General features: G+C 36.7%; 1 protein-coding gene across 3 annotated transcripts in view; it reads left to right on the top strand.

Annotated features, from left to right (window-relative positions):
* The window catches only part of TMEM245 (transmembrane protein 245), a 98,758-nt gene that overhangs the window by 16,527 nt on the left and 54,974 nt on the right, over positions 1-27,257 (top strand). For 2 of the 3 annotated variants that reach the window (XM_036855823.1, XM_036855825.1), the window contains exons 4-8: positions 6,615-6,731; positions 9,005-9,229; positions 10,389-10,558; positions 13,493-13,516; positions 18,591-18,695. In XM_036855823.1, coding sequence (XP_036711718.1) covers positions 6,615-6,731; positions 9,005-9,229; positions 10,389-10,558; positions 13,493-13,516; positions 18,591-18,695 — 641 coding nt within the window. The remainder of the gene's footprint in view (positions 1-6,614; positions 6,732-9,004; positions 9,230-10,388; positions 10,559-13,492; positions 13,517-18,590; positions 18,696-27,257) is intronic. The other variant, XM_036855824.1, reaches the window with a different exon arrangement.

The following is a 27,257-nucleotide window of genomic DNA, read 5'->3' as shown; positions in this document are numbered from 1 at the left end:
CCCGTGTCCCCTGCCCTGGCAGGCGGATTCTTAACCCCTGAGCCACCAGGGAAGCCCTGCGGATCCGTCTTGCACTCAGTTGTAGTTGTCAGCTCCTTCAGGCTTCATGTTGGCCCCAGTGTCTTACCACAAGCACAGCACCCAGCTTCCCTGCCTCCTGGGCCCCAGAAGTCTTACTTGGCAGAAACCTGGAATCCAGCTTTGGTGTGTTCCCTGGGCCTGTGAGAAAGGAGGAGCATAAGCATTGTTGTTCTCCCCTATGCGTGAGGCCTTGTAGGACTCTTAAAACATGCTATCTCATTTAATTTTCATAGTATACCAGTGAGATTAGTATTATACTTGTTTTACAGATGAAGGAACTTAGGCTTAGAGAGCCATTTACTATGAGTATGAGAAGTGCTTCTTCAAAAGCTAGGCAAACAAGTGTCAGATGTATCTTTAATAGCCAGGACCCCCAGGATGAGAAGTACAGGCAATTACACCTGGGCCTGATCCTCTTAACATTGGTAATTGTTTATGAGTGACCAGAAATATCTTGGTGAGGAAGGCTTCATTTTGTCTTAATTGTTTGGGATAGCATGTGATACGAATGAACAAGTTTGGTCCAGTTAAGCCCAAATTGGAGGAAGAAAAAGTGCAAAGTAAATTTCTTACTGCTTATCTGTCATTCCCCAATTCTGCCACTGTCAGTTAAGTAGACCTAGAGAAACTCCTAGTGGTCCATATCCAAACCCCTGTTACTGACCAGTAGTACAGTGAAGTGATACTAGAAGCTGTTGAGGAGGAGATGTATTTTCCACATTAGTAATGGAAACAGAAGCCTTCTTCAAAGGGAACTTTTCATGCTGGGGAGATTTTACTTGATATAAAGGGCCTCCTTCCAATAAGCATCTTTGGGTGTGTTCCTGGTAACTTCAACTGTCCCTGTGAAAGAGAACAAAGTAGATCAAGTGTCTCCTTATTTAGACTGGCTTCAAAATATGTTTCCCTCTGTTATTAAAAAAAAAATTATTCTGCCCATTGTCGATTTAGCCATATCAACAGATATTATCTGAACATGTGATCTATTTCTTACACCAGAGTATGAGTTTCTGTCCCCTGGTGCTAGGCTGCTAATGTCAGTGGTCTGCTTATTTGGACTTGTGTGGATTCCTGCTGTTTGGCCCTCCAGTTAATACTGGCCCTTTCCCTGGGTAGATTGACTCTGGAAACCTTGGATGCTCTTTCCTTTCTTTGTTTATAGTTCTTGGGTCCCAAGATTATGTTCCCTTGTCTATGTGCCTATTTTTAGCTGGGGCTTTTTTCCCAGTACCGTGAGTCTGCCTAGATTCTGGGTCCTGGCATTCTTTTGTCTAGTTTATCATCTCTCTGCCCAAACCCTTGGGGTTTTTGAAGTGCAGAAAGATATCACTAGACAAAAGTCATTCAAGTACATATCTGTTTGATGAGTAAGAGCAGTTGCCAAATCTTATATCCATAATTTTCAAATACTCTGTTGATTTTTTCTGTGTGCTATTCCTTTCATTCTTTTGTGAAGTTTCAGGCATTCTAAAAATTTGCTGAATCATTTGTGTATTAACTAGGATGATATTGCATAGTTTTCATTGATTTAGCTAAGATTTATTAAATATTTATTGTATATTTTAGTGATATCAGCAAGTTGGAGAAAGTTTTTAAACCGTAGTTGTGAAGATTTAATCTGTTGATCTTAACTTTTCCTCAAGTCTTTCAGTGATGACTGTATGTAAGATGTTTTACACAGCCCTGAGGGGATATCTAAAAATGTAAGGATAAGACTTAGGGAAACGGCTGTAATACAGAGCAGGGAGGGGATGAGAGGTACAGGCAAATACTGTAGGAGTGCTAGTGGCTTGTGCTTATAGTTTATCCTGTCAAAGCCAACAGTTTTGATAAAGATGATGGTGATAATAATATCATTTATTGAGCTAAGTTCTGTTGAGTCCTACACAGCAGGCATTGTTCTAAACATTTTATATGTATTGTTTCACTTAATTCTCACGTGAGTTAGGAATTTCTGTATGCTGCATTTTACACTTGAGGAGACTAAGGCATCTAGATCCTAAGTAACCTGCCTGTGGTCATCCAACTAGTAAGAAATAGACCTGAGATTTGAACCTGGGCAGTCTTGTTTCCTCACCTGTGATTCCAACCACTGAATTTTACTGCCCCTGTGCATAGTAAATATGAGCCCTTCCATCCTCTGGTCGCATTCTCCCTCTGTATCCTTCTGTCTCTCCACTCTTACCATTGTACCCTGTGTTTCATCCTTATTCGACTTCCTAGAGTTCTTTGAACAGCACGCTCTGCTTTTTCTTGCCTTTGTGTCTTTATATCTGCTTTTTTGTCTTTCTGGAAAACTTTTCTACCTCTGTCCTCTAAGATACCAGCCTCTTCCTTTCTCCCCAAGATAAACTTGTTCTGTCTTCTTTATCTGACTAACTTGCTTGAATGGATTTAAAGGATGGCATCTTTTACCATTCTTGTCAGATAGCCCCTTTGGAAACTCTTCCCTGTTCTCCCAGGCATGGGTTAGGTTTCTATCCTCGGTGCTCCCCAAATATTCTACACTTATATCTACATTAGCTCTTAACATACTGAATCATAACTGATAGTTTAAGTATTAGACTGAGCTTGAGACTAGGGTCTTAACTTAGTCTCTCATCCCAGTCACCTGTTTGGTGAATGAAAGAATGCTCAGTGGGAGTTTAGAAGTATAAGCCAAAATGCAGCCAAACTGAAAGCCCGTATTTGAGGAGCTATAAAATGATCTTGTTATTTTGGAGCTACCTAACCATCAGGGGACTTCTTTCTCTGACTCTCTCAAGGATAAGTTACCACTTCATTAAATTACTTGTGAAGAGGTAGGTTTAGTAATTGAGGACCCTGAACTAGTCTTTAACTCTTATATGAGAGAATACTTTGTTTCTTTGAATTTTGATTGGAAGCCTCCCCCTTCCCCACCTTACTGTGCTGTCCCAGGCCATTAGTCATTAGGTGTTCCCAACCTTTTCTCTTGAGTGGAACCCAAGAAATCTCTTGTGGGCACACAGGAACCTAAGACCTCTCTGGTCTTTGATGTAATCAGTTTGTGTTTAAATTTCTATTTGGAAGTCTAAAAAGAACTTCAGTATACCCAAAATCTTCATCCATTTCCCCTACATGTTTTCTGTCTGATCATAATCTGAAAACTTGGGGGGCATTGTTGAACCCTTTATTGTTTCGTCACCAAGTCTGGTCCACTTTGACTACTCCATGTCTCTTAAATGCAGCCGCTTTCCCAACATCTTTCCTGTTAACCACTGCAGACCATGCTGTCATCATGTCTTGCCTGTAATACTGCAATAACTTATCTCCCTCTACCTACTCTTGGTCTTCTCTAATCTGTTCTTGACCAAACAGTAGGAATGATCTTTTTATATCTCAAAACTGATTATTTATTTACAGAGTGGGGAGGTGTGGTCATAAAAGGGCAACATGAGAGATCTTTGCAGTGATGAAACTGTTCTGTATCTTGTGTCCATGCTGATACTCTGATTGTGGTAACGTACTGCAGTTTTGAAAGATATTACCATTGCGGGGTGGTGGGGACTGGATAAAAGGTACACAGGATTTCTCTGTATTATTTCTTACAACTGCATGTGATGTTACAATTATCTCAATAACATTTCGGTAAAAAAAATTATTATCCTATTTAAAACTCTTCAGTGCTTTCCTACTCCTTTTGGGATAAAGACTAAAGTCCTTAGTATGGTCTTCTGCGACTTGCATCATCTGGCTTACCATCTCCAGGCTTGTTTATTTGATACCAGTTTCCTACTGTGTTCCAAACACACTGACCTTTCACTGTCTTTAACATGCCAGTTTCTTCACTTACAGCCTTCCTATTTGCTTCCATCATCCAAAATATTATTACTTACCTTCCTTTGGTTAAGTCCTCCTCATTCTTTGTATGTCAGCTTCATTTTTACTTCTTCTTTTTTTTTTTTTTTTTAAAGGAATCATTTGGGAAACTTTTTGTTTTTTTAATAAAACCCCATTTTATTTATTTATTTATTTTTGGCCACTCCTCATGGCATGTGGCATCTTAGTTCCCTGACCAGGGATCGAACCCACGCCCCCTGCATTGGAAGGGTGGTGTCTTAACCACTGGACTGCCCAGGAAGTGCCCATTTTTACTTCTTAAAGAGAAGCCTTTCCTGATTCTCCAGACTTAGTCAGATTTCTTCTGTTAGGAGCTCATAAAATACCCAGTATTTTTCCTTTATAGCAATCACAGTTTGTATACATTCGTTTATTTGTGTGGTTCTTTAATTCGTATCTGTCTCTTCCACTCAGCTCCATGGGGGCAGGGTCTGTGTTTTTATCCCCAGCATTCAGTACAGTGAGTAATGGAAACATGTAAGACATGAAAGACACTGTGTGTTTCTGTCAGCCCTTGTTCTCTTACTGGCATCAAAAAAGCACCTTAGATACCTAGGCCAGGAGAATAGGTTCCAATCCAGATATCTAGCTTATGCTCTCTTCCCAGATCATGAGTTTGAGTTTCTCTTGGATTGCCTAAAAATTAAACCTCTTTCAGATTACAGAGGCATTTATTAGAGGAGGGATAGGATATGATTGAGCAAGATGAGCACGCTTGATCCTGATGGCTGAGGCTACCAAAGAGCCATCTCAGACCCCTGGCCTGCTTACCTCTAGAAGATGGCCAGCCCTTGAATTTGTTGGGTGTGCAGAGTTTATCTGAAGCTGTAATTCATTAACCTTCCGAAGGTCATGGCTCTTTTCATTGGCTTGGCAAAGCTTTATGTTGTCACATTGAATATTGGCCTACCCAAAGGTCCCAGCTGCATGAGTGTGGGTGTACGTATGATTTGGTGACTGAGAACACTCAGCGTTCTCAGTTGGACAGTGGAATCCATGCCAGCTAGTCTAAATAGAAAGAGGTATTGGTTAGCATAAAGAATTTGTACATACAGAATTTTTGGAAGGACCAGACAATTAAGCTTGCATCTGACATGCAGAAGCAACGCAACCAAGAGAAATGCTCAATGACACCAAAGGACTGTTTGAGCAGAAGTGCCACAGCTGCTGCTGCTTGCCACAAAGTTGGAGATCAGACAGCATAACCTCTGGAACTTCTGCTAAGTACCTGCAGAAAAACTATATGACTGTATTTGACATGAGAGCTTCCAAATTACAGTGAGTCACTTAGGGCTTCCAAGTCTGCACAGGCTTGCCTGCACAAGTGTTCTGCTGTATCACATGTGGAACTGTAGCTGCAAAGGAGTCCAAGAAATACATTCCTTAGCCTTCCAGTCTCTAGGGCACAAGAAAGCACACTAGAATGAGGTGTTGTGTGAGCTAGTCTGTGTTGTCTGCCAGAGCAAATTAAAGGCTGACCATTATAGACAGACCTCATTGACCAGTGAATGTTTTTTCTGAATCTCGTGCAAATGGTTAAACTTGGTTTACTACCTATTAGGAACTTAACATGAGAACCTGTAACGTGAAACAGGGTAGTGATGATCTTTTAGATTTTCAAGTGGTGGATTTCGCCTGTGCTGAATTATGTACTTTATAGATAGTCAGTTGACCCTTGAACCATGTCAGGATTAGGGGCACTGACTCCCCCATGCAGTCAAAAATCTGTGAGCTCCTGTCTCTGCCTCAGAAACAAAGGAATTGATAAATGACTCACGCCAGGGCAGGAAGCTGAAACAGTTTGGGTAGAATCAGAATTCAAATCTTAGTTCTTTTGATTCCGCATGTTGTGATCTCTCATCGAACAAAAACTTTTCCCCACACTTAGTTAATTTAAAAATCTGTAAGATGAAAATACAGATACTATGTTTATTGAAAAAAATCTGCGTATAAGTGGACCTGCACGGTTCAAACCCGTGTTGGTCAAGGATCAACTATATATGGTTTTGCATGATACCCATACATTTGCATATTCACTCATGGAATGTTGTTATTGAGAGCAAGTGTAGGCTGCTCCATGCTGTACTAGGGGCTAGTAATACAAAGGAAAGTAAGTCTGCATTCAAGAAGCTCACAGACTTGGTGTGGCAGTGTGTTTCAACAGAGATGTGCAGTAAAATTAACTTGTGAAGTAAAAAAAAATATAAGCATGGCACTCGACGTTTATATATCTACTATCTGCCACATGCACCAGCATCAAGTTCCCAAATGAGAGAGATACACAGAGAGTCCAGGAACCTGCATTTTTAGCAGACTTTCCTGTTGCTTTTCTTTTTTTCTTTTCTCTTTTTATTGGAGTATAGTTGATTTACAATGTTGCATTAGTTTCAGGTGTACAGCAAAGTGAATCAGTTATACATATATCCACTCTTCTTTAGATTCTTTTCCCATATAGGTCATTACAGAGTATTGAGTAGAGATCCCTGTGCTGTACAGTAGCTGTTGATTCTTAAGCATTCTCCCTTGGCGAAGAACCACTGGTCTGGTGGGTCAGTGATAACCATTTTGTTATATTGCTGTTGAAAACTTAGGAGTATGTTTCAGTTTGCAAGTTACTTCCCATTTTGTCCATTGCCTTTAAAAAGTTTAAAAAATGCGTGCTTGTTTTATAGGAGCAGAGTTACCAGGGCAAGTTATCTCCATGGCAGCTTCTACTCTAGCAACCTTGGCCATCTCCATCACAGGGTATGAATCGAGCACTGAGGACCAGCCCTCTCCCCAGCCTGCAGGTGACTGACGTTGTGAAGGAGTGCCTTCAAAATATTCCGGAAAATGAAATACATGTAGAATATAAAATTAAGAAAGACATTAGCACCGCAAAATGCTACTTACTGGTCCTTCATTTTTCTCTCTGGTTCCTATTTATACACTTTTTTCCTTCTCATCTTTGTTCTCATATATCACTTTTTTTCATACATTTAATTATCTTCTTAGGTTTCTTGATTCTTCATTCTTTCCTTTTTTTTTTAAAGTGCTTTTCTTATTTTTCTTTTGTTATTCTCTCTCACGTTCCTTTCGTGTTATTTTCCTCTTCTTAGGGTCCTATTTACCTTTGTCCATATTTTCTCCTACTTAGTCCTTTTATTTTCCATTTCTTCTGCAACTGTCAGTTCTCCTCCATTGTTCTATTTTGCTCTGACTCTTTATGTTGCTTTTGTTGTTGTTGTTCCCTTTCTCCAGCTCTTTCTTTTGTTTTTTATTTTCCATCTTCCAGTCATTCATTTCTCGGGCATTTCTTGCTTTTCTTCTCAAAGTTTGCTTTGCATGCCTCATGCTGTTAGTATATTGACTGTTTCCCTTAAAACAGAGCCCTCTGGTTGTTCTGCATGCAAAGCTCCTGTAAGATCCAGCTGGTAGGTTTATACCAGCTTTAAAGTCACACTGTACTTGCACAGGATTCAGGAATGTAAAAGGCCTTCCCTGTCTGTGCCAAGAGGTCCATTAGTGCCAGAGGTTTGGGAGTTAAGGAATGTTTTTCATGAGCTATTTTTGAAGAATGGACTTCAGAGAAGTCTTGAAAGAAGGGATCGGCTAAGAAAAAGGCATTTGGGGTAGTAGGAAAACGTTATTTTTCTTGCACATTGAATCATGTTTTCAAAGTGGAAAGGGGATGATGTTTTAGTTATGGACTTACTGTTCTTCTGAATATCTGCCACATCCACCAACGTGAAGTTTCCAAATTAGGAAGATATTCAGAGAGTAGAGTCAAACAGAAGCATATTATAATTAGCTTGCGCTTTAGCCCCAAACCTCAGGGTAGAATGTTCTGGTGAGGTGGGCTGACTTAGCATGGTGCTAGTTACATCAGTAGTAAAAATGTACGCACAACTAATCATTTAATATTAAAAAGAAACACTAAGGAAATTATGACATAATGCTCAGAAGGCTACTGTGTGGTTACTTATGAAAATTATGAAATAATAGGGAAGGCATTGTTAGAACAAATATTTAGGGAGTACGTTCCATACGTCAGGTACTATTGTGTGTGCGAGGAAATCAGTGGAGGGGAGCGCAAGATAGACAGGGTCTTAGCTCTCCTGGAGCTGACATTCAACTGAAGGGAGAAAGTGGGAAAGGTCATAAGTGGAACATGATACAACTATGTAAAATATGCAAAGACAATGGGGCAAATAGGGTGTTGAGATTAGGGGTGTTCATGGTTTTTTTTTACCTAGACTTTAAGAAATATGGTATACTTTTATCATTAACTTTTTTTATGGAAGGCAAAATGCGGGTTTTAAGATCTTGTGCATTTCCATCATATGGTATATTCTGAGGAATAGTGAAATGTAATAGCAGTCGCGTTGTTAGAAAACAGTGCCTCGTGAAATAATTTAGTGTGATATCCTGTATTTGAAAATTCCTCTTCCCCAGCAGTCTGTCATTTTTCTTATCTAATTCTAAGAGAAAGATATGCTGCAAATCCCTGGCTCGTTCTTGTAAGAGCAGTTGGCTCCATTTAGGTAAAATGACGCTGAAAAGCCATATTGTTTCAGAAATATATATAAATACATCTACTATAAAGTTAAAAGAGGAGGAATTTTTAAATAAAGAATTCTATATGTTAATATTTGTTGCTTTATATGGTTTGGGTAATTTTCATGGGCTAATTATAATTCTCAGTTACTTTGTCATGTGTTTTTCTTCAGTTTTTTGTCTAAATGATAGATGTAAAAATATAAATGATATATATATGTCATAAAAAAACTTGCACAATGTTAAGTGTATAAAGTAAAAAGTAAAACATTTCTCATACTCAACCCTACTCCCCAAAAAACTTAATTTCCTTAGATGTAAACACAGCATTAATTCTCCACACCTTTTTCATTGCATATGCAAGCATACATCCAAGTCTTTTTTTCTTTTTTAACCCAATGTAATCATACTGTCAGAATACATTTTGAGAGCTTAAACTAGGATAGCCTAGCTAATTGCTCTGTATTACTGTTTATTAATGTAGACTAATATGTGGGTGTTTTTTTTTTTTTCTTTCCCTCTTCAGGGACAGAAACCATGGACAGAGGAGAACCCCCTCCAGCACTGTCCTCATCTGCTTCACCCTCCTCCCCTTCACCCACCTTGGGCAGACAAAGGTCTGAAGTTGGAACATTTCTTAGAAAGAAGAAAACTAGCGATATCTACTTTGTGTCTCTCCTTTGGGCCATTGTTGGAGTCCAGATCTGGTTGAACCTGTGGATTGTACAGTTGCTGCCAGTGCCTATTGCAGGTAATTGGTTAATTATGATCTTGTCTATGCCTTTGAAGACTTTTTTCTTTAACTTTTGGATTTTTGTGTTTGAGATAACTTTACTGTCTTTTTAAATAAAAAGGGAGAGCAGGCTGTGAACAAGGTGGCTCCTTAGAAGTTTTTACAACTATAATTACCCTGGTCTTATTCTTGAGACCATGGGAGCTTTCCTAGGACCTCTCCAGAGATTTAAAAATGCTGATGAAGGAATTGTTGAATTGGCATGTAACGCTGACCTCATGGTTCAAAATAGTAAACTGTGAACTGTTAGATTATAAGGCCAGGACTAAGGACACAGAACCCCCTTGAGTTAGGGAAGTTATGGTGGTTGGGATCCATTATCTAGGGTCCAAACTTCAAGGCAACCCTCACAGATAAACAGCACTTCCTTCTGGTCCCTCCACCTTCTTAGTTGGCCTTTAACAGAAGGCTTAACCTCCGTTTGAAGGGCCACCACACTGCCCACCTGCAGAGGGGTACTTTCACATTGTAGTCTGCGTGGTTCCCACTGAAGTTACATAGTACACAGCTGTTTGTGACAGCCCTGCTCGTACTCACCCTGCTTCTCTACCGAACCCCGGTAAAAGATTCAGATGTACAGAGCAGCATTGAGTAGAGAAATAGAAACACAAATGAAAATGTTGCCCTGCAGTGGTATAATCATGATGTGTATGGAATACCTTATACTTCTCTGGTCACTAAACATCAAACATCTAAGGAAAAGAACAAAATTTGGCCAGAGCAGCTATAATAGCCGAAGAGATTAGGACATGTCAGGGGTTAGTATTCTTTACCCTGGAAGGGTAAGGCGTGAGGGGCCAAGATCGTAGTCACTGAAATCTTCATGATCAGGGTATCTTATGTTTATGTAGGCTGTGAATCCCTGACCCCTTCAAGGATTAAGACTTCACAGGGAAGGAGGGATATAGGTGGGTGGGGATTGTGTGAAAATTGTCCCAATTACACCAATCTGGAATATTTTGAACTTTCTTCTCTCCCTCCTCCTTTTAAAAAAAAAAACTGTATTTTAGCACTAGCTTTACTGTTTTAGGAAGTTATATGAAATTGAGGAAACTATTCATGTCAAAACTTGTAATCTCTATCTTTTTTATGTGTGTATTTCTCATCTTCCTTATAGTATGGATACTCAAAAAGCTTGTTATTCACTTTGGCGTTGTGAACTTCCTGGAGAAGCGCTGCTCCGTGTGGTGGCAGGTTATAGAGCACTTCCTGAAGGAGCGGCAGGAAGCCCTGGCACCGTGGCCAATTATCGGGCTTGGAAAATTCTTGTTAAAAGTTGATAGCAAGGTATTGTATTTTAAGAACTTGAGCTATTTTAATGGGGTTTATGTATTTCATTGTCTAAAATATTCCATTTTATGGTATATTGGTATTTACGTTTTATTTGTGGATAGCACATTTAACGTCTAATTCTATGATGAAATTTAAAGTTTAGAATTATGGTTTGTATAAGGATGGGATAGATTTAGTTTCAGTAAGTATTGTGTTAGTATTTTTACATCTTAAAAATGGGAGACAAGGAGAACCTAGTTCAACTCTCTCATTTTATAAGGACCAAATTGAAATCTAGAGGGGTTAAGTGACTTGCCTAAAATTATATAGCCAGGTGGTGGCTCAGTTCAGTGAATATTTTTGGGGAAATTCTCATGTGTCAGATATTATGCTCAGTCTTAGGGAAAATCAGATGAATCCTGGAAAACTAGGTACAGAAGCTGTGTTTAGTGGGGAGACAGCAATCCTTTAAAATTTAGAGGCCGAGTTAGATTCAGAGGCTTAGTGGTTAAGAGCATAGGCTCTGAATTCAAACTCTGGATTCAGATCCCTGTTCTACTTATTAGCTATGTGACCTTGGATGAGTTTCTTAACCTTTCTGTGCCTTGGTTTTCTTACCAATACAATGAGTATAATAGCAGGTATACGTCATAGAATGGTTGTGAGTGTTAAATGAGTTAATATATGTACAATTCTTAGATCAGGATCTGGTACACAGTAAGCTCTATGTAAGTGTTAAGCTATTGTTGTAATTTGGGGAGGAGAAGTGTGTACAGGATACAGTGGTAGTACTGAGCAAGAAATGACTCACTGTCGGAGAGCGGTGGGAGAGGGGAGGTTTTGCAGCAGAGGTGATGCCAGAGCAAATTTTGAAGCACAAGCAGGAGTTTATTAGGTAGATATGGCAAGAAGAGCAGGTGGATGGAGCAGTGCAAGGGCACAGAGACTCCCATAGCATGAGTTCTTAGGGAACACGAGGAAAATGGCAATGGCTGGGATATGTGAAATGGTAATTAGTGGGAGGCAAGGCTGGAGGGTCAGGTGAGACTGGATCACGAAGGCCTTTTTGTGTGCCACGCTGTGCAACCTGGACTTCATCACAGGGCTGGTGACTGCTTCCTTTAACAGGTCCATCCATGACTTATGGTTGAGAAACACTGTTAGTTGAAACAAATGTAGATATAGATGAGAACAGTGACTGGAGTTCATGTGAGGGGGGAGGAAGTCGAGGGAGATGCAGGGGATACATTTTCTTACATATTGTCTGATGGTCTTCCAGAAAGTTTGCCAGTTTTAATTCCCACCACTGCAACATGTGAGAATGCCCATTTCCTTGAGCTCTTGCCAATACTGGATGTTATAGTGTAACAAAAAGTCCATTTTAGTTTTGTAAAAAGAAGTATCTCAGTGTTGTTTTAATTTGAAAATTTTAAAAATAAAAATTAGGTTGACCATCCTTTTATTTGCTTATTGGCTGTTTATATTTTTCTTTTGTAATTTGCCTATTGTGTTCTTATTAAGATTTTTCAATTTTTTAAATAAGAAAGAATCTAAAACTTCTCACAAAAATTTCAACATATTTATCACATCTCCCTGATTAAGGTGAAGCGTTATCTTATTAGAGCAGATTTATCACTTCAAACGGTTTAAAGAGGGTAACTCTTACTTCAATTAATTTCTTTGTCTTAGCACTATCGGATGGGATAGAAACTGAATCCCCTTCTCAGTGTTCCCATGTACTTGTATTTGGAACCCTTCATTTAGGAAAACACTACAGTTGTGTCAGTTGAAGTTCCAGGGGTGTCAAAAAGTATTTGTTATGGAGTAGCCTTGTAAAAAATTTTTCATTTTTGTTCTAATTTATATGTCAATCTGTCCTTCTTAAAGAAGAGAGACAGTAAAATGAATAAAACTAGCATTTTCTGTTATATGTAATACATACCAGAATAAATGGCTGTCTCAAACTGAATATTTAATTATAATTGATGTCAAAATTATGTTCTGTGTAGTATAATAATATATGTGGGCTCCTGCTTTGGGGAATAAATCTATTTTTCTGTTTAATTTCAATTGATTAGACCAGTGTTTTTGAAATGATCCATATACAGGAGATTGTTTTAAGTATGTGTCTAAACATGTATTGGGTGTACTTTAGGGAAAGCTCTGCAAAGAGCATTTACAGTCACTCTGATGAAATTATGCGTCTTAGTTTTTATGCTTTTTATGTCACTAATAATGCCTTAAATCTTATGTTTACTGATTTTTAGATTATCCACTAATCAGCATGAGTTATTATAGTGCTAAATATTGTGAGGTGTAGATGACATAATGTTTATGTGAAAAAAAGGATAATATATATGGTAGAAAAATGTGTGCCTAAAAAATTGGAAATGGAAGGAAATGCACCAAATCTGATCAGAATCTTAGATATGTCTGCTTTTTTGCCAGGTGTTCACTGTTCCAAATGAGCACTGAAATGTTTTACTGTAGGAAATGTGAAATAAGTAGTATTATAAAGCTATAACTACAAAGTTCAATGAAAATGTAGTATATGAACATAAATTAGTTTATACAGGGACTGAAAATCCTTTTGGTGCATGCTATGTGAAAAATCTTAATTATCACTTTGATCTTTGGAATTTGGTGTGAAAGTTCAAGCCTATAAGCATTCAAGTTATTTTTATGTATTTTTAATTATTGAATTGCCAACAAAGCTTGTGGTTATCATCATTTCAATCGTGTATCTTAAAGGACTACTATATTCACTTGATTTAAAAACTTTGTTAATGCATTACAATTTTTTTTTCCAGTTTTTCCTTTGTCTGAGATAATTTCCTCCTCATGCTCTCAGTGATTTTCTTTTCTTTCCTTTTCATGCTATTACTGTATTCTCTAATGATATGCCACTGTTCTTATCTTCTCTCTCTCACCTTACCCCCTATCCTCAAGCTCTGGCACTGGCTAAATAAGAAGGTAAACAAACACCCGGATTTTGGTTTTTACTATTGAATTCTGTAACTTCCCCCCAAATCTCCGTTCTCACCCTGTTTCTGTCCATATGTCAAACTAAGTTTTTGTTTTTAAAGTTCTAATTATAAGCTATGGAAGGTCATGAAGCATTAATATTGTCACAGTACAATTTGCTAAAAACTCAAAGCCATTTTTTTAGGATGTGGATGATATCTCCTTGCCCAAGTGTGTGTAAGTTCTGTCTTGTAGTCCTTTTTGTCCACTGTGATTTCCATTCCTTTTTAGCTCTATAATGTGACCCAGTCCGATACTCTAATCTCCTTTGTTGTGTGAGAGCACATTAGGCAGAAGTTACTAAAAAGGAAAGAGAACTCGTTATGGCTACTTTTTCTATAAATAACACAATAATTTTAAAAAAATATAAATTTGTGAAATATTTGTCTGATTCTCTTGGCTGGTAATGTTATATGTTGTCCTTTTTAATAACTAGTATTCCAAAATTTTATTTTTATCTTAAAAAAGATTGTAGTCATGGCCTATGATATCTAATTTTATGTATTTCCCAAAGTGTGAGGTATCTGTGGTCAATGTCTCACGTGATCAGCATGGAATTTTCAATAACTTCAATAAAGCCTAATGCAGATATATTAGGAGTGCTGTATCTCTGATATATTGTCCACATACAGTAGTTCTGACTTAATATCATCAGATCCCTAGGGCAGATAGCAAAAGATGACATCATTCATGTGTATTGTCTTTAAACACAATAAGACCTTAAAAATCTTCAGTGAAAATATAGCAGGCCTTAAGAAAGATGTGGTACCTCTTGGAAATAGATCAAAATGTGACTCTTGGGTGTAAAGATTAGGGTTTCATTCTTTCTGTTGAAACAAGAAAGGGGAGACTCTTGACAGTGCTTACACTTTTAAACGTTGGATTGAGAATAAGCAGTGTGTGAAATAAGTAAATACACACACATACCACCACCACTACACACACACAAACACACATACACAAACACACACACACAGATGGCTATGTATACCTCCACTCTCTAAAAAACTGGTATGAGTAAATGAGCTCAATCCTTGGCAAATGGTAGTACTGCAAATATAAGTTACATTTTCTTACTTTGATTAAAGTAGGTGATTTTATATATTTCCCCAATTTGTGTATGTTGAAATGAAATTGTCCTCTAGAGATGAGAGAAAGGAGATTTAAAGTCATTAGGTTCAGGGACTTCCCTGGCGGTCCAGTGGTTGAGACCTCGCCTTCCAGTGCAGGGGGTGTGGGTTCGATCCCTGGTTGGGGAGCTAAGAGCCCACATGCCTCATGGCCAAAAAACCAGAAGATAAACCAGAAGCAATATTGTAACAAATTCAATAAAGACTTTAGAAAAAAAATAAAGTCATTAGGTTCAATCTGATTTAACCTTTGGTGACTAAATGAGTTAGGTTACCTAATTCATAGCTGACTGGTTGTGAGTTAGTTTTAAAAGATTCCTAAGAGATAGGTAACTTTTTCCTTTTCTTTGGTGATTCCATGTAGTGTAGGTAAAGCATTGGTGTAGAGTAGGAGTAACTGCTTTAAGTTCTGAGGAAAGCATGTAAATAAGTTGAGGTCTGTTTTGTTACATTTCATCCAAGGTCAGAAAATGTGCAGCATTGGGTATTGGTATTCCAAGTTCAAGTGGAGTGAAGTAGACAGTAATTCAAGAGAAGTGAGGGTGAGAGACATGTCTCTGATTAATTGAAATGTAACTGTTTCTTAAGACTTAATTGTTTTATTTCTTAGTATTTATTATTTGCACTAAGACTACTAGAATTTGGTTAAAAAAAACAAAGCAAAATAAAAACCTCCAGGTCCAGAATAACGAAATAGAAAACTCAGTAGTGGAATGACACTTCCTTCATAGTTTGATAAATAGGGCCAGTTTCAGAGTGTCTTTTGGTATAACTATAAATTTACTGACATTGCTACATTAAAAAAAAATGCTTGCCCTTCATTTGTACTTGAAACATTAAGAATGTTGTTTTAAAATTACTCCCCTTCCACTTTTAGAAAATAAAGTTTAAAATCTGAAATAATTTCTCTTGGTGTGGAAGGCTGGGAAAGTTACTAGACGACTGTGCAATTTCCACGAGCAGGGCAGGGTTTGACAGGTGGTGTGATTCCCTTTGCCCAAAGCGGACCACAGAACAGGATGAGCCTCATGGGACAGCGCCACTGGCATTTCTTTACGATTTCTCTCCTCCTTCCTCTTCCCCTTCCCCCTTGCTTCCTCTGACCATGTTTCTCTTCCTGTGTCTATCAGTTGCTGTTTCCTTATGAGTCTTGTTCCATTCACTCTTTCAGGGGGTTCTTTTCCTCCATAAGTTTTCTATCCATTTTGTTTCCTCTCGATTGGTCCTTAGTTCTTCACGTTTTTAAGTCTTTCCTGTCTCTCTTTCCCAGTCTTTGTGCTCTCTTTCGCTTTTGCTGTCTTCCTTTTCGTCGTGTTTTCTCACCTTATATCTTAGCTGGCTGTCATGTGAATAGAACCCCCCCGCCCCAACTTTTTTGCTTATGTATTGAACATCTTAAATGACTTGATTTACAGGCACACCTCAGAGGTATTGCGGGTTGCATTCCAGACTACCCCAGTAAAGCGAATATTGCAAATAAAGCAAGTCACATGATTTTCTTTGGGTTCCCAGTGCATATAAAATTTGTTTACACTATACTGTAGTCTATTAAGTGTGTAGTAGCATTATGTCTAAACTGTAAACTTTAATTAAAAATACTTTATTGCTAAAAAATGCTAACGATCATCTAAGCCTTCAGTGAGTTGTAGTAGTAACATCAAAGATTATTGATTACAAATCACCATGGCAAATACCATAATAATTAAAAAGTTTGGAATATTGGGTGAATTACCAAAATGTGATAGACAGACACAAAATAAGCAAATACTTTTGGAAAAAATGGTGCCAATAGACTTGCTCGATGTAGGGTTGCCACAAACCTTCACTTTGTAAAAAAAAAAAACACATTATCTGCAAAGCACAGTAAATTGGAAATGAGGAAAATAAAACAAGGTCTGCCTGTATTTTAAATTTTGAACAAAACATCTAACCCTCAGTATTATCTCTTGAAAATAAATCTTTATTTAGGTGCCTCTTATTCCAAGCCTTAGGTATAGGCTTGTGATAGGAAAATTCTACCCTGGCTTAAAAACAAAATTTGACTTTTGTAATGTTGTTGTACATAACGTGTTTGTGAATATTCCATGTTTTATATGTTAAAAATACCCAGACATAAATTTAGATATTCATACTTTCCAAATAAAACATCATTTATGTTAACATATTTCAGGATATGACTTTTCTAAAAAAAATTGAGGCTCCTAAGTTATTTTCAGAAATCATAACTTGTGAATACAAATCCAGTCTTAATTCTGAAATTATTTTATTTATCTTGCCTAGTCAAATATGTATTAACTGAGCTTTTACCACATGCTGTGCACTGTTAGGTTTTGGAGATACAAAGAAGAGTAATACAACACTAGCTCTTTCCTCAGGAACTGTATCAAGAACTAGATGTGGAGTTAGTTTCTGATTGTGAAACTTTTCAGTTTCATTGGTTTTAGAACTTAACATTCAAAATATGACCTCTGACCTTCCATATCTTAGAAACCTGTTATTACTTTTTTTAATCTCTGCATTGTCTTTGATGCTTTGGTAGCATGCACTGAGAATTAACTCTTCCATTTGAAGCTGTAATTGCCAAAATAAAAGATGCACTTTTTATCTTTGAGTTCACTGTACCATTGATCTCTTAATGACAGTGTGCTTCATGAAAGATAAGGAGATGCAAGCTTATAATCACTGAGTGGAAAATAAATGTTTTAGAAGGCATGTTGTTTTAACCACCATTTTTTTGCTCTTGGATGTTTAACTCACTGTTTGGAGAACATAATATTTAAATTAAGAGTAACTTATTCAGCAATGCTCATGTTGGAGCTGAGGGGTGCAATGTGGTATTTCAGTCGTCAGTCTGTATTTTTGAAATGTTAAATGGTAGCTTTGCATGGCAGGAATTCTAGAAATCTATCAGAATTATATAATCTCAAAACAAAAATTTATATAAATGTAAGATTATTTGTGATTGTGAAAGATGAGAGAAGTTATACTCAAAATAGAACGTCAAGTAGCATTTAGGGAAAGCATAATTTTAATTATTGATTAAGGAATAACCATTACTTTAATGATTATTCTTTATTTACAGCCAATTACAATTTGTCATAAAGCTTATGTTTTAAAAAGAATAGAAATGTCAAGTTGGAATATCATATTTTTAAAAGTATTTTATTATGAAATATTTCAAATATAAAAAGATAAGAAGAGCACCCACATGCCTATCTTCCAGCATGACAAAATATTACCTATACAGTTGAAGCCTATTGTGTACCCCTCCCTGCTTGTGCATCCACTTCCCAACCATTTTGCCCCCAGGGTAACTATTATTCTGAAATTAGTATTTATTATTACCTTAACATTAGATTTTATTCTTACTGCTTTTATAACCCTAGTGACATTAAAGGGAAAAAATAGTTTGAATGTAATTCCCATTTTAATTTGCTCCTATTTTATCTGTATAATTTAGGACATACCTGTACTGTAAGAGTCATACTTTTTCTAAAGTCATCTGTATTTGCTAATTGACAGTAAAATTTCATGAGATTTGAGGTCACTAATGGATTGTCATTATTTTGTTTAGAATATTTATCAGATTGTAAATTATAATTTGAAAGGTAAATATACCACAGTATGAGAATCCAAGCATAGATACAGTTTATATTCAAACTGACTGCCTTTTCTTAGATATGACAATAATAAACTCTTTCTATAAACAACAATGGTAATTAATATTGTCACTTAACTTTCTAAAGTGGTTTATAGCTTTCCCTGCTTTAATCATTATGCCATAGTTTGCTTTGCAATGCTGAATATCTTGTCTTCATGATGTTTGAATACATATGTGTTTTTATTAAGTTGTGTTTGGAAGATAACTAATTCTCTTTTTCGTTTCTGTGCAGATGATCATCTGGCTGGAGAAGATGTTAGACAAAATAATTAGCATTTTCATCATATTTTTGTTAGTGATAGGAACCCTTCTTTTAGCCCTACTCCTGACTGCAAAGGTAGAGTACAACAATACTGTTATCATTAATAAACTCTTAATTATTAGAATTTGTCATGTAGATAAGAAGCTAGCAGATGCAGGCATGGGAAATATTACTTTGCTTATAAGTATGTTATAACAGTTAAAGTATTTATGATTTTTGTATTACTAGTTTTGCCATGAATTTGCCTAATATATTTTTTAATGTGCATTTTTATTTATTTCATAAAAATCCTCTGAGGTAAATGCAGATGAAAAATTAAGATACTGAGGAAAAAGTGGCTTCTTCTGTCAATAGGAGAACTACGATCTGGTCTCATGACTTCTAGTGTAGATCCTGTTTTCTAGATCAGAATTCAATTCCTTTCCTTCATGTCTCATTGGTTTTTCTGCTGATTTACCATTAGGATATTTCTTGCTTTCCAGATCCTTCCAGCTTGCATTTCCTCTCCCCCTTCTTAGTTTGCACTGCTGTAACAGAAAACCATAGACTGAGTGCCTAAAACAACTGACATTTCTCACAGTTCTGGAGGCTGGAAGTCCCAGATGAAGGTGCCAGCATGGTCAAGTTCTTGGTAAAGGTCCTCTTCCTGGTTTATAGATGGCTGTTTTCTCCTTGTGTCCTCACATGGTGGGGAGAAAGAACATGTGTCTCTTCTTATAAGGGCACTAATCCCATCATGAGAGCTCCACCCTCATGACCTAATTACTTCCCAAAGGCCCTACCTCACATTGGATATTAGGATTTCAACATACAAATTTTGGGAGGATACAAAAATTTAGTCCATATCACCCCGCTTTCATCAAAAAAAATCGTTCTCCAAAGTGCAGCTAAAATTTTCTCTATAGTGATGTCTCTTACGGGCTATTTAAAAAACTTTTATAATCATTTTAATCTTTATATTGACTCTACTCAACTCTGCATCCCAGATTTTTATATGTTTTCCAGGAATTGTGAAACTTACATGAAATCATGGATATGAAAAATTTTCCTGTAGTGCTGTAGAGATATGGTAGTACCTGTTATCAGTAGATAATCTAATATGCAGCAGTTTACTAAAGGATTACACTGTTTCCTTCTATTTGACTTTCCACTTGCAAGTCCTGTTCTCAGTCATTCTTAGCCTCAGTATGCCCTGATCTTATCAACCTGCTCTCTCTGTACCTGTTTCAGTTTCAATGCAGTTTTTATCTGTTCTTTGTATTTTAATCGTGTAGTCACTTGTTTAGACTCTGCAGCCTTGTTTAGAGACCTTTCTTTGTTTTTGTCGTATTTCACCTAAACCTGTTCTTAGAGAAATCTAGTTCCTGGTTCTTAGAGAAATCTTTCGCCAGTATGGTCTTCCATTTTCCTTTTTTCTCTTTTTCCTCTCTCTTCTTCTATTCCACTCTCCTCCCTTCTTCTTCCCCTTGAGTAGGGTCTTCTTGCCTGCCCATCTCAATTGTTCATCTTTCAATTTCTTTTTCTTTGTTCATCCCATGCTTCAGTGAGCTTTTGCTTCCCTGAACTTTCATAACAAGTATTACTGGACCACTTCTTTGTGGTCTAGGACTCATGCAAACTGAGCTTTTGAAGGAAATTTACTGGTTATCTAGTTCATTCTCCCAACCAATAAAAGGATAATTCTCTAAAACACCATGACAGTATCCATTTGAATGTCTAATAGACATCTCAGATGTAACATGTCAAAACTGAATTCCAGACCTCCCTTGCTTGTCTTTTCTTCTCACAGTCTTCCCATTTTGGTAAGTGACAGCTTCATTCAGCTTGCTCAGGTGAAAAGCCTCAGGGTCATTCTTGACTACTTTTTTTCTTTTATATCCACATCCAGTCTGTCAGAAAATCCTTTTTGCCTCCATTTTCCTGATATATCTTGGGGTAATAGCAGGGTGAGGATGTCAGGTAATATCTTTCTACCTAAAGCAAGGATAAAATGGTATAAAAATGACTATAAACACCATATCAGGGCATTGGAAAATGACCAGTTAGACAATAATTTGAGGAGTATTTGCTCATGAAAAACTGCTACCACAGCTGATAAAAACATGTAGTTTGTGACTTTCTTACTTGGAGTTACCTATCCTCATCTGCCTGGCGTGAGCAGCAAAAACCTGCAGCTTTTCTTATGGGAGGTGGTGGATTTGGTTTGGGACTGGCAACAGAGAAGCTGTGAATTAAAGGGGGAGATTCTGGAAGCAAGAGAGCCATAGAAGGGCTGAGATTAATAAATCACACATTCTAGACCTGGTATATGTGAGACCTCAAGGAGTCCTGTGAATATTGAAAGCCTGGGAGATTTGAAAATTTGTTGTGCCTTTGATTGTATTTCTCAACTCTCACTCATCTCAGGCTGCAGAGGATGAAGCTTCCTAGTGTGAAGTGTCTGAGCATAACTTCTGCCAAAATTATTTGCTGTCTGTTAAGCTATTCAGATCTAGGGGAAACCCTCAGGCTTTTCAAAAAATAAAAGACATTGAGCAGAGACATTAATGACAGGGAAGACAGACTTTGCAGTTTGATTATGGATAAGTTATTTGCTTACTGAAACAAAGTAACAGCTCTCAGAGGTACAAAACAGAATCCAGAGTTGCTGCAGCACATTTTTTAAAAAATGTATTTTATTTATTTATTTGCACCATGTCTTAGTTGCAGCAGGTGAGCTCCTTAGTTGTGGCCAGTGGGCTCCTTAGTTGTGGCATGTGAACTCTTAGTTGCGGCATGCATGTGAGATCTAGTTCCCTGACCAGGGATTGAACCTGGCCCCCCTGCATTGGGAGCACAGAGTCTTAACCACCACACCACCAGGGAAGTCCCTACAACTCATTTTTTTACATCCAATTCTTAACCAAAAATTACTAGATGTACAAAGAAACAGAAAAATGTGACTCAAGGGGAAACAACCCCAAAGAATTAGACACTTAAGTGGTCCACATGTTAGATTTAGCAGACAAAGAATTCAAAGCTGCTATTGTAAATATGTTCAAAGAATTAAAGGAAAGTATGCTAATAATGAGTAAACAAATGCAGACTCAACAGAGAAATGGAGACTATAAAACAGAACCAAATAGAAATCCTAGACTGAACTGAAACTGAAAAGAACAATAACAAATGAAAAATCACTAGATAGGCTCAACAGCAGATTTGCAATCCAGAAAAGAGAAACTAGTGAATTTGAAGAAGGATCAGTAGAAGCATACAATCTGAAGAACAAAAATTTTTAAAATATTGGAGCCTCAGAGATCTGTGGGACAATATCAACGTTTCTGTTAGAACCTAACAGACATGTAATTGGCATCTGAGAAAGTGAAAAGAAAAAAAGTTGAAAAATACTTGAAGAAATAATGGTCAAAATCTTCCCAAGTTTCATGAAAAACATTAACAGATCCAAGAAGCCTGGCAAACCTTGAGTAGAATAAATACACAGAAACAAAAAATTACACCTAGAAGCATCATAGTCAAGCTACTAAAAGCCAAACAGAGAGACAAAGAATCTTGAAGGAAGCAAGAGAAAAATTACACATCACACACTGGAGAACAACAAAACAATGAGTTAATTCTCAAACAGTGAATCCGAGGAGGCATTGGAATGACATATTCAAAGTCTTGGGGAAAAAGAAGTAGTCAACTAAGGATTTTATAATCAGTGAAACTATTCTTTAAAAGTAAAGGCAAAATAAAAACATTTCTAGATAAACTGAAACTGAGAATTTGTTAATAAAGAGACCTGTACTATAAGAAATGCTAAAGGAGTTCCCTCAGACTGAAGAGAAATTACTTTAGAAATAACTCTATCCAAAGGGAGAAATGAAGAGCACTTGGTAAATATATAAGTATATATAAAAGTTATATTTTTCCCTCTCCTTCAGTTTGTTTGGATAACATATGCCTATTTAAAGAAAAATTATAACACTGTATTGTAGAGTTTATAGTATATGTAGGTAAGTTACGTACGTATAACCGTAGCATGAAGAAGAGGACTGGGAAATGGAACTAAACTGGTATGAGGTTCCTATAGATATTTTACTGGAAGTAAGTCAATACTAACTTGAAGTAAGTTGTGATAAATTAAAGGTATGATAAGGTTAAGATAAACAGCAACTACTAAATAACACAAATTTTAGGGGGAATAAAATAGTATACTAAAAAAATAATTGCTTAACACAAAAGAAGGCAATAAAGGAGGAATAGTAGAGATGGGACAGATAGCAGATAGCAAAATGGCAGATCTGTATCCAGTCATATCAGTGCTTATATTAAATATGAGGCAACTAAACAAAAGGCAGATTTTCAGACTGGATATGAAAAAGCAAGTTCCAACTAAATGATATCTATAAGTGATATACTTTAAATTCAGAACCAAAAAGATTGATAGTAAAAGGATGAAAAAAGATATACGAAGCAAAATGTAAACATAAGAGATGTGGAGTGATTATATTAATGTCAGACAATGTAGTTAAAACAAATATTACTGGAGACAAATGAGGACTTTTCATAATGATAATAGTTAATACTGCAGTAAGATAAAAAAATTACGAATGTGTGTTCTAACACTAGAGCTCTAAAATACATGAAGCAGGGATTTCCCTTGTGGTCTGGTGGGTAAGACTTCGTGCTTCCAATGCAGGGGGCCCGGGTTCGAACCCTGGTCAGGGAACTAGATCCCGCGTGCATGCCGTAACTAAGAGTTCGCATGCTGCAACTAAGAAGTCCGCATGCCTCAAAAGATCCCATGTGCTGCAACTAAGACCTGGCGCAGCCAAAATAAATAAATAAATAAATAAAATCTTAAAATATAAAATACATGAAGCAAAATGTTCAGAATTAAAAGGAAAAATAGGTAAATCAATGATTATAGTTGGGGATTCATTAATACTCTTCTTGGAATAGTTGACAGAATAAGTAGATAGAAAATTTGTAAGGCTATAAAAGCATTGAAAAACATTGTCAAGCAATTTGACCTAATTGACAAGAGCAGAATCATGTTCTTTTCAAGTAAACATGGAATACTCACCAAGATAAACCATGTGCTCAATACATTTAATACATTTATTAATTTTTCAATTTTATTTTATTTATTTTTTTATACAGCAGGTTCTTACTAGTTATTTTATACATATTAGTGTATATATGTGAATCACAATCTCCCAATTCATCCCCTCCCCCCACTCGGTGTCCATACGTTTGTTCTCTACATCTGTGTCTCTATTTCTGCCATGCAAACTGGTTCATCTGTACCATTTTTCTAGATTCCACATATATGTGTTAATATACAGTATTTGTTTTTCTCTTTCTGACTTACTTCACTCTGTATGACAGTCCCTAGGTCCATCCACATCTCTACAAATAACCCAATTTCATTCCCTTTTATGACTAATATTCCATTGTATATATGTACCACATCTTCTTTATCCATTCGTCTGTCAGTGGGCATTTAGGTTGCTTCCAAGACCTGGCTATTGTAAATTGTGCTGCAGTAAATATTGGGGTGCATGTGTCTTTTTGAATTATGGTTTTCTCTGGGTATATGCCCAGTAGTGGGATTGCTAGGTCATATGGTAGTTCTATTTTTAGTTTTATAAGGAAACTCCATACTGTTCTTCATGGTGGCTGTATCAATTTACATTCCCACCAACAGTGCAGGAGGGTTCCCTTTTCTCCACACCCTCTCCAGCATTTGTTGTTTGTAGATTTTCTGATGATGCCCATTCTAACCAGTGTGAGGTGATACCTCATTGTAGTTTTGATTGGCATTTCTCTAATAATTAGTGATGCTGAGCAGCTTTTCAAGTGCCTCTTGGCCATCTGTATGTCTTCTTTGGAGAAATGTCTATTTAGGTCTTCTGCCCATTTTTTTGACTGGGTTTATTTGGTTTTTTTTAAATATTGAGCTGCATGAGCTGCTTGTGTATTTTGGAGATTAATCCTTTGTCCGTTGATTCGTTTGCAAATATTTTCTCCCATTCTGAGGGGTTGGCTTTTCGTCTTGTTTATAGTTTTCTTAGCTGTGCAAAAGCTTTTAAGTTTCATTAGGTCCCATTTGTTTATTTTTGTTTTTATTTCCATTATTCTAGGAGGTGAGTCAAAAAAGATCTTGCTGTGATTTATCTCAAAGCATGTTCTTCCTATGTTCCTCTTAAGTTTTATAGTGTCTGGTCTTATATTTAGGTCATTAATTCATTTTGAGTTTATTTTTGTGTATGGTGTTAGGGAATGTTCTAATTTCATTCTTTTACATGTAGCTGTCCAGTTTTCCCAGTGCCACCTATTGAAGAGACTGTCTTTTTTCCATTGTATATCCTTGCCTCCTTTGTCATAGATTAGTTGACTGTAGCTGCGTGGGTTTATCTCTGGGCTTTATATCCTGTTCCATTGATCTATATTTCTGTTTTTGTTCCAGTACCGTATTGTCTTGATTACTGTAACTTTGTAGTATAGTCTGAAGTCAGGGAGTCTGATTCCTCCAGCTCCGTTTTTCTTTCTCAAGATTGCTTTGGCTATTCGGGGTCTTTTATGTCTCCATACAAATTTTAAGATTTTTTGTTCTAGTTCTCTAAAACATGCCATTGGTAATTTGATAGGGATTGCATTGAATCTGTAGATTGCTTTAGGTAGTATACTCATTTTCACAATGTTGCTTCTTCCAATCCAAGAACATGGTATATCTCTCCATCTGTTTGTGTCATCTTTGATTTCTTTCATCAGTGTCTTGTAGTTTTCTGAGTACAGGTCTTTTACTTCGTTAGGTAGGTTTATTCCTAGGTATTTTATTCTTTTTGTTGTCATGGTGAATGGGATTGTTTCCTTAATTTCTCTTTCTGATCTTTTGTTGTTAGTGTATAGGAATGCAAGAGATTTCTGTGCAATAATTTTATATACTGCAACTTTACCAAATTCATTGATTAGCTCTAGTAGTTTTCTGGTAGCATCTTTAGGATTCTCTATGTATAGAATCATGTCATCTGCAAACAGTGACAGTTTTACTCTTCTTTTCCAATTTGTATTCCTTTTATTTCTTTTTCTTCTCTGATTGCTGTGGCTATGACTTCCAGAACTACGTTAAATAATAGTGGTGAGAGTGGACATCCTTGTCTTGTTCCTGATCTTAGAGGAAATGCTTTCCGTTTTTCACCATTGAGAGTGATGTTTACTGTGGGTTTGTCATATATGGCCTTTGTTATGTTGAGGTAGGTTCCCTCTCTGCCCACTTTCTGGTGAGTTTTTATTTTAAATGTGTATTGAATTTTGTCAAAAGCTTTTTCTGCATCTATTGAGATGATTGAAGGTCTTTATCCTTCAATTTGATAATATGGTGTACCACACTGATTGATTTGCATATATTGAAGAATCCTTGCATCCCTGGGATAAATCCTACTTGATCATGGTGTATGATCCTTTTAATGTGTTGTTGGATTCTGTTTGCTAGTATTTTGTTGAGGATTTTTGCATCTATATTCATCAGTGATATTGGTCTGTAATTTTCTTTTTTTTATAGTATCTTTGTCTGGTTTTGGTATCAGGGTGATGGTGGCCTCGTAGAATGAGTTTGAGAGTGTTCCTTCCTCTGCAATTTTTCGAAGAGTTTGAGAAGGGTAGGTGTTAGCTCTTCTCTAATTGTTTGATAGAATTCACCTGTGAAGCCATCTGGTACTGGGTTTTTGTTTGTTGGAAGATTTTTAATCACAGTTTCAATTTCATTACTTGTGATTGGTCTGTTCATATTTTCTGTTATTTCCTGGTTCAGTCTTGGAAGGTTATACCTTTCTCAGAATTTGTTCATTTCTTCCAGGTTGTCCATTTTATTGGCATAGAGTTGCTTATAGAAGTCTCTTACGATGCTTTGTATTTCTGCGGTGTCCATTGTAACTTCTTCTTTTTCATTTCTAATTTTATTGATTTGAGTCCTCTCCCTCTTTTTCTTGAAGAGTCTGGCTAAAGGTTTATCAATTTTGTTTTCAAAGAACCAGGTTTTAGTTTTATTGATCTTTGCTATTGTTTTCTTTGTTTCTGTTTCATTTATTTCCGCTCTGATCTTTATGATTTCTTTCCTTCTGCTAACTTTGGGTTTTGTTTGTTCTTCTTTCTCTAGTTCCTCTAGATGTAAGGTTAGATTGTTTATTTGAGATTTTTCTTGTTTCTTGAGGTAGGATTGTATTGCTATAAACTTCCCTCGTAGAACTGCTTTTGCTGCATCTCATAAGTTTTGGATCGTCCTGTTTTCATTGTCATTTGTTTCTAGGTATTTTTTGATTTCCTCTTTGATTTCTTTAGTGATCTCTTGGTTATTTAGTAATGTATTGTTTAGCCTCCATGTGTTTGTGTTTTTTACGTTTTTTTCCCTGTAATTGATTTCTAATCTCATAGCATTGTGGTCGGAAAAGATGCTTGTTATGATTTCAATTGTCTTAAATTTACCGAGGCTTGATTTGTGACCCAAGATATGATCTATCCTGGAGAATGTTCCGTGTGCAGTTGAGAAGAAAGTGTAATCTGCTGTTTTCAGATGGCATGCCCTATAAATATCAATTAAATCTGTCTGATCTGTTGTGTCATTTAAAGCTTGTGTTTCCTTATTAATATCCT

Source organism: Balaenoptera musculus, chromosome 6 (genome assembly GCF_009873245.2).
Source record: "Balaenoptera musculus isolate JJ_BM4_2016_0621 chromosome 6, mBalMus1.pri.v3, whole genome shotgun sequence".
NCBI lineage: Eukaryota > Metazoa > Chordata > Mammalia > Artiodactyla > Balaenopteridae > Balaenoptera > Balaenoptera musculus.
Note: the sequence above shows the minus strand (reverse complement) of the source record. Positions and strands in the feature narration are given on the sequence as shown.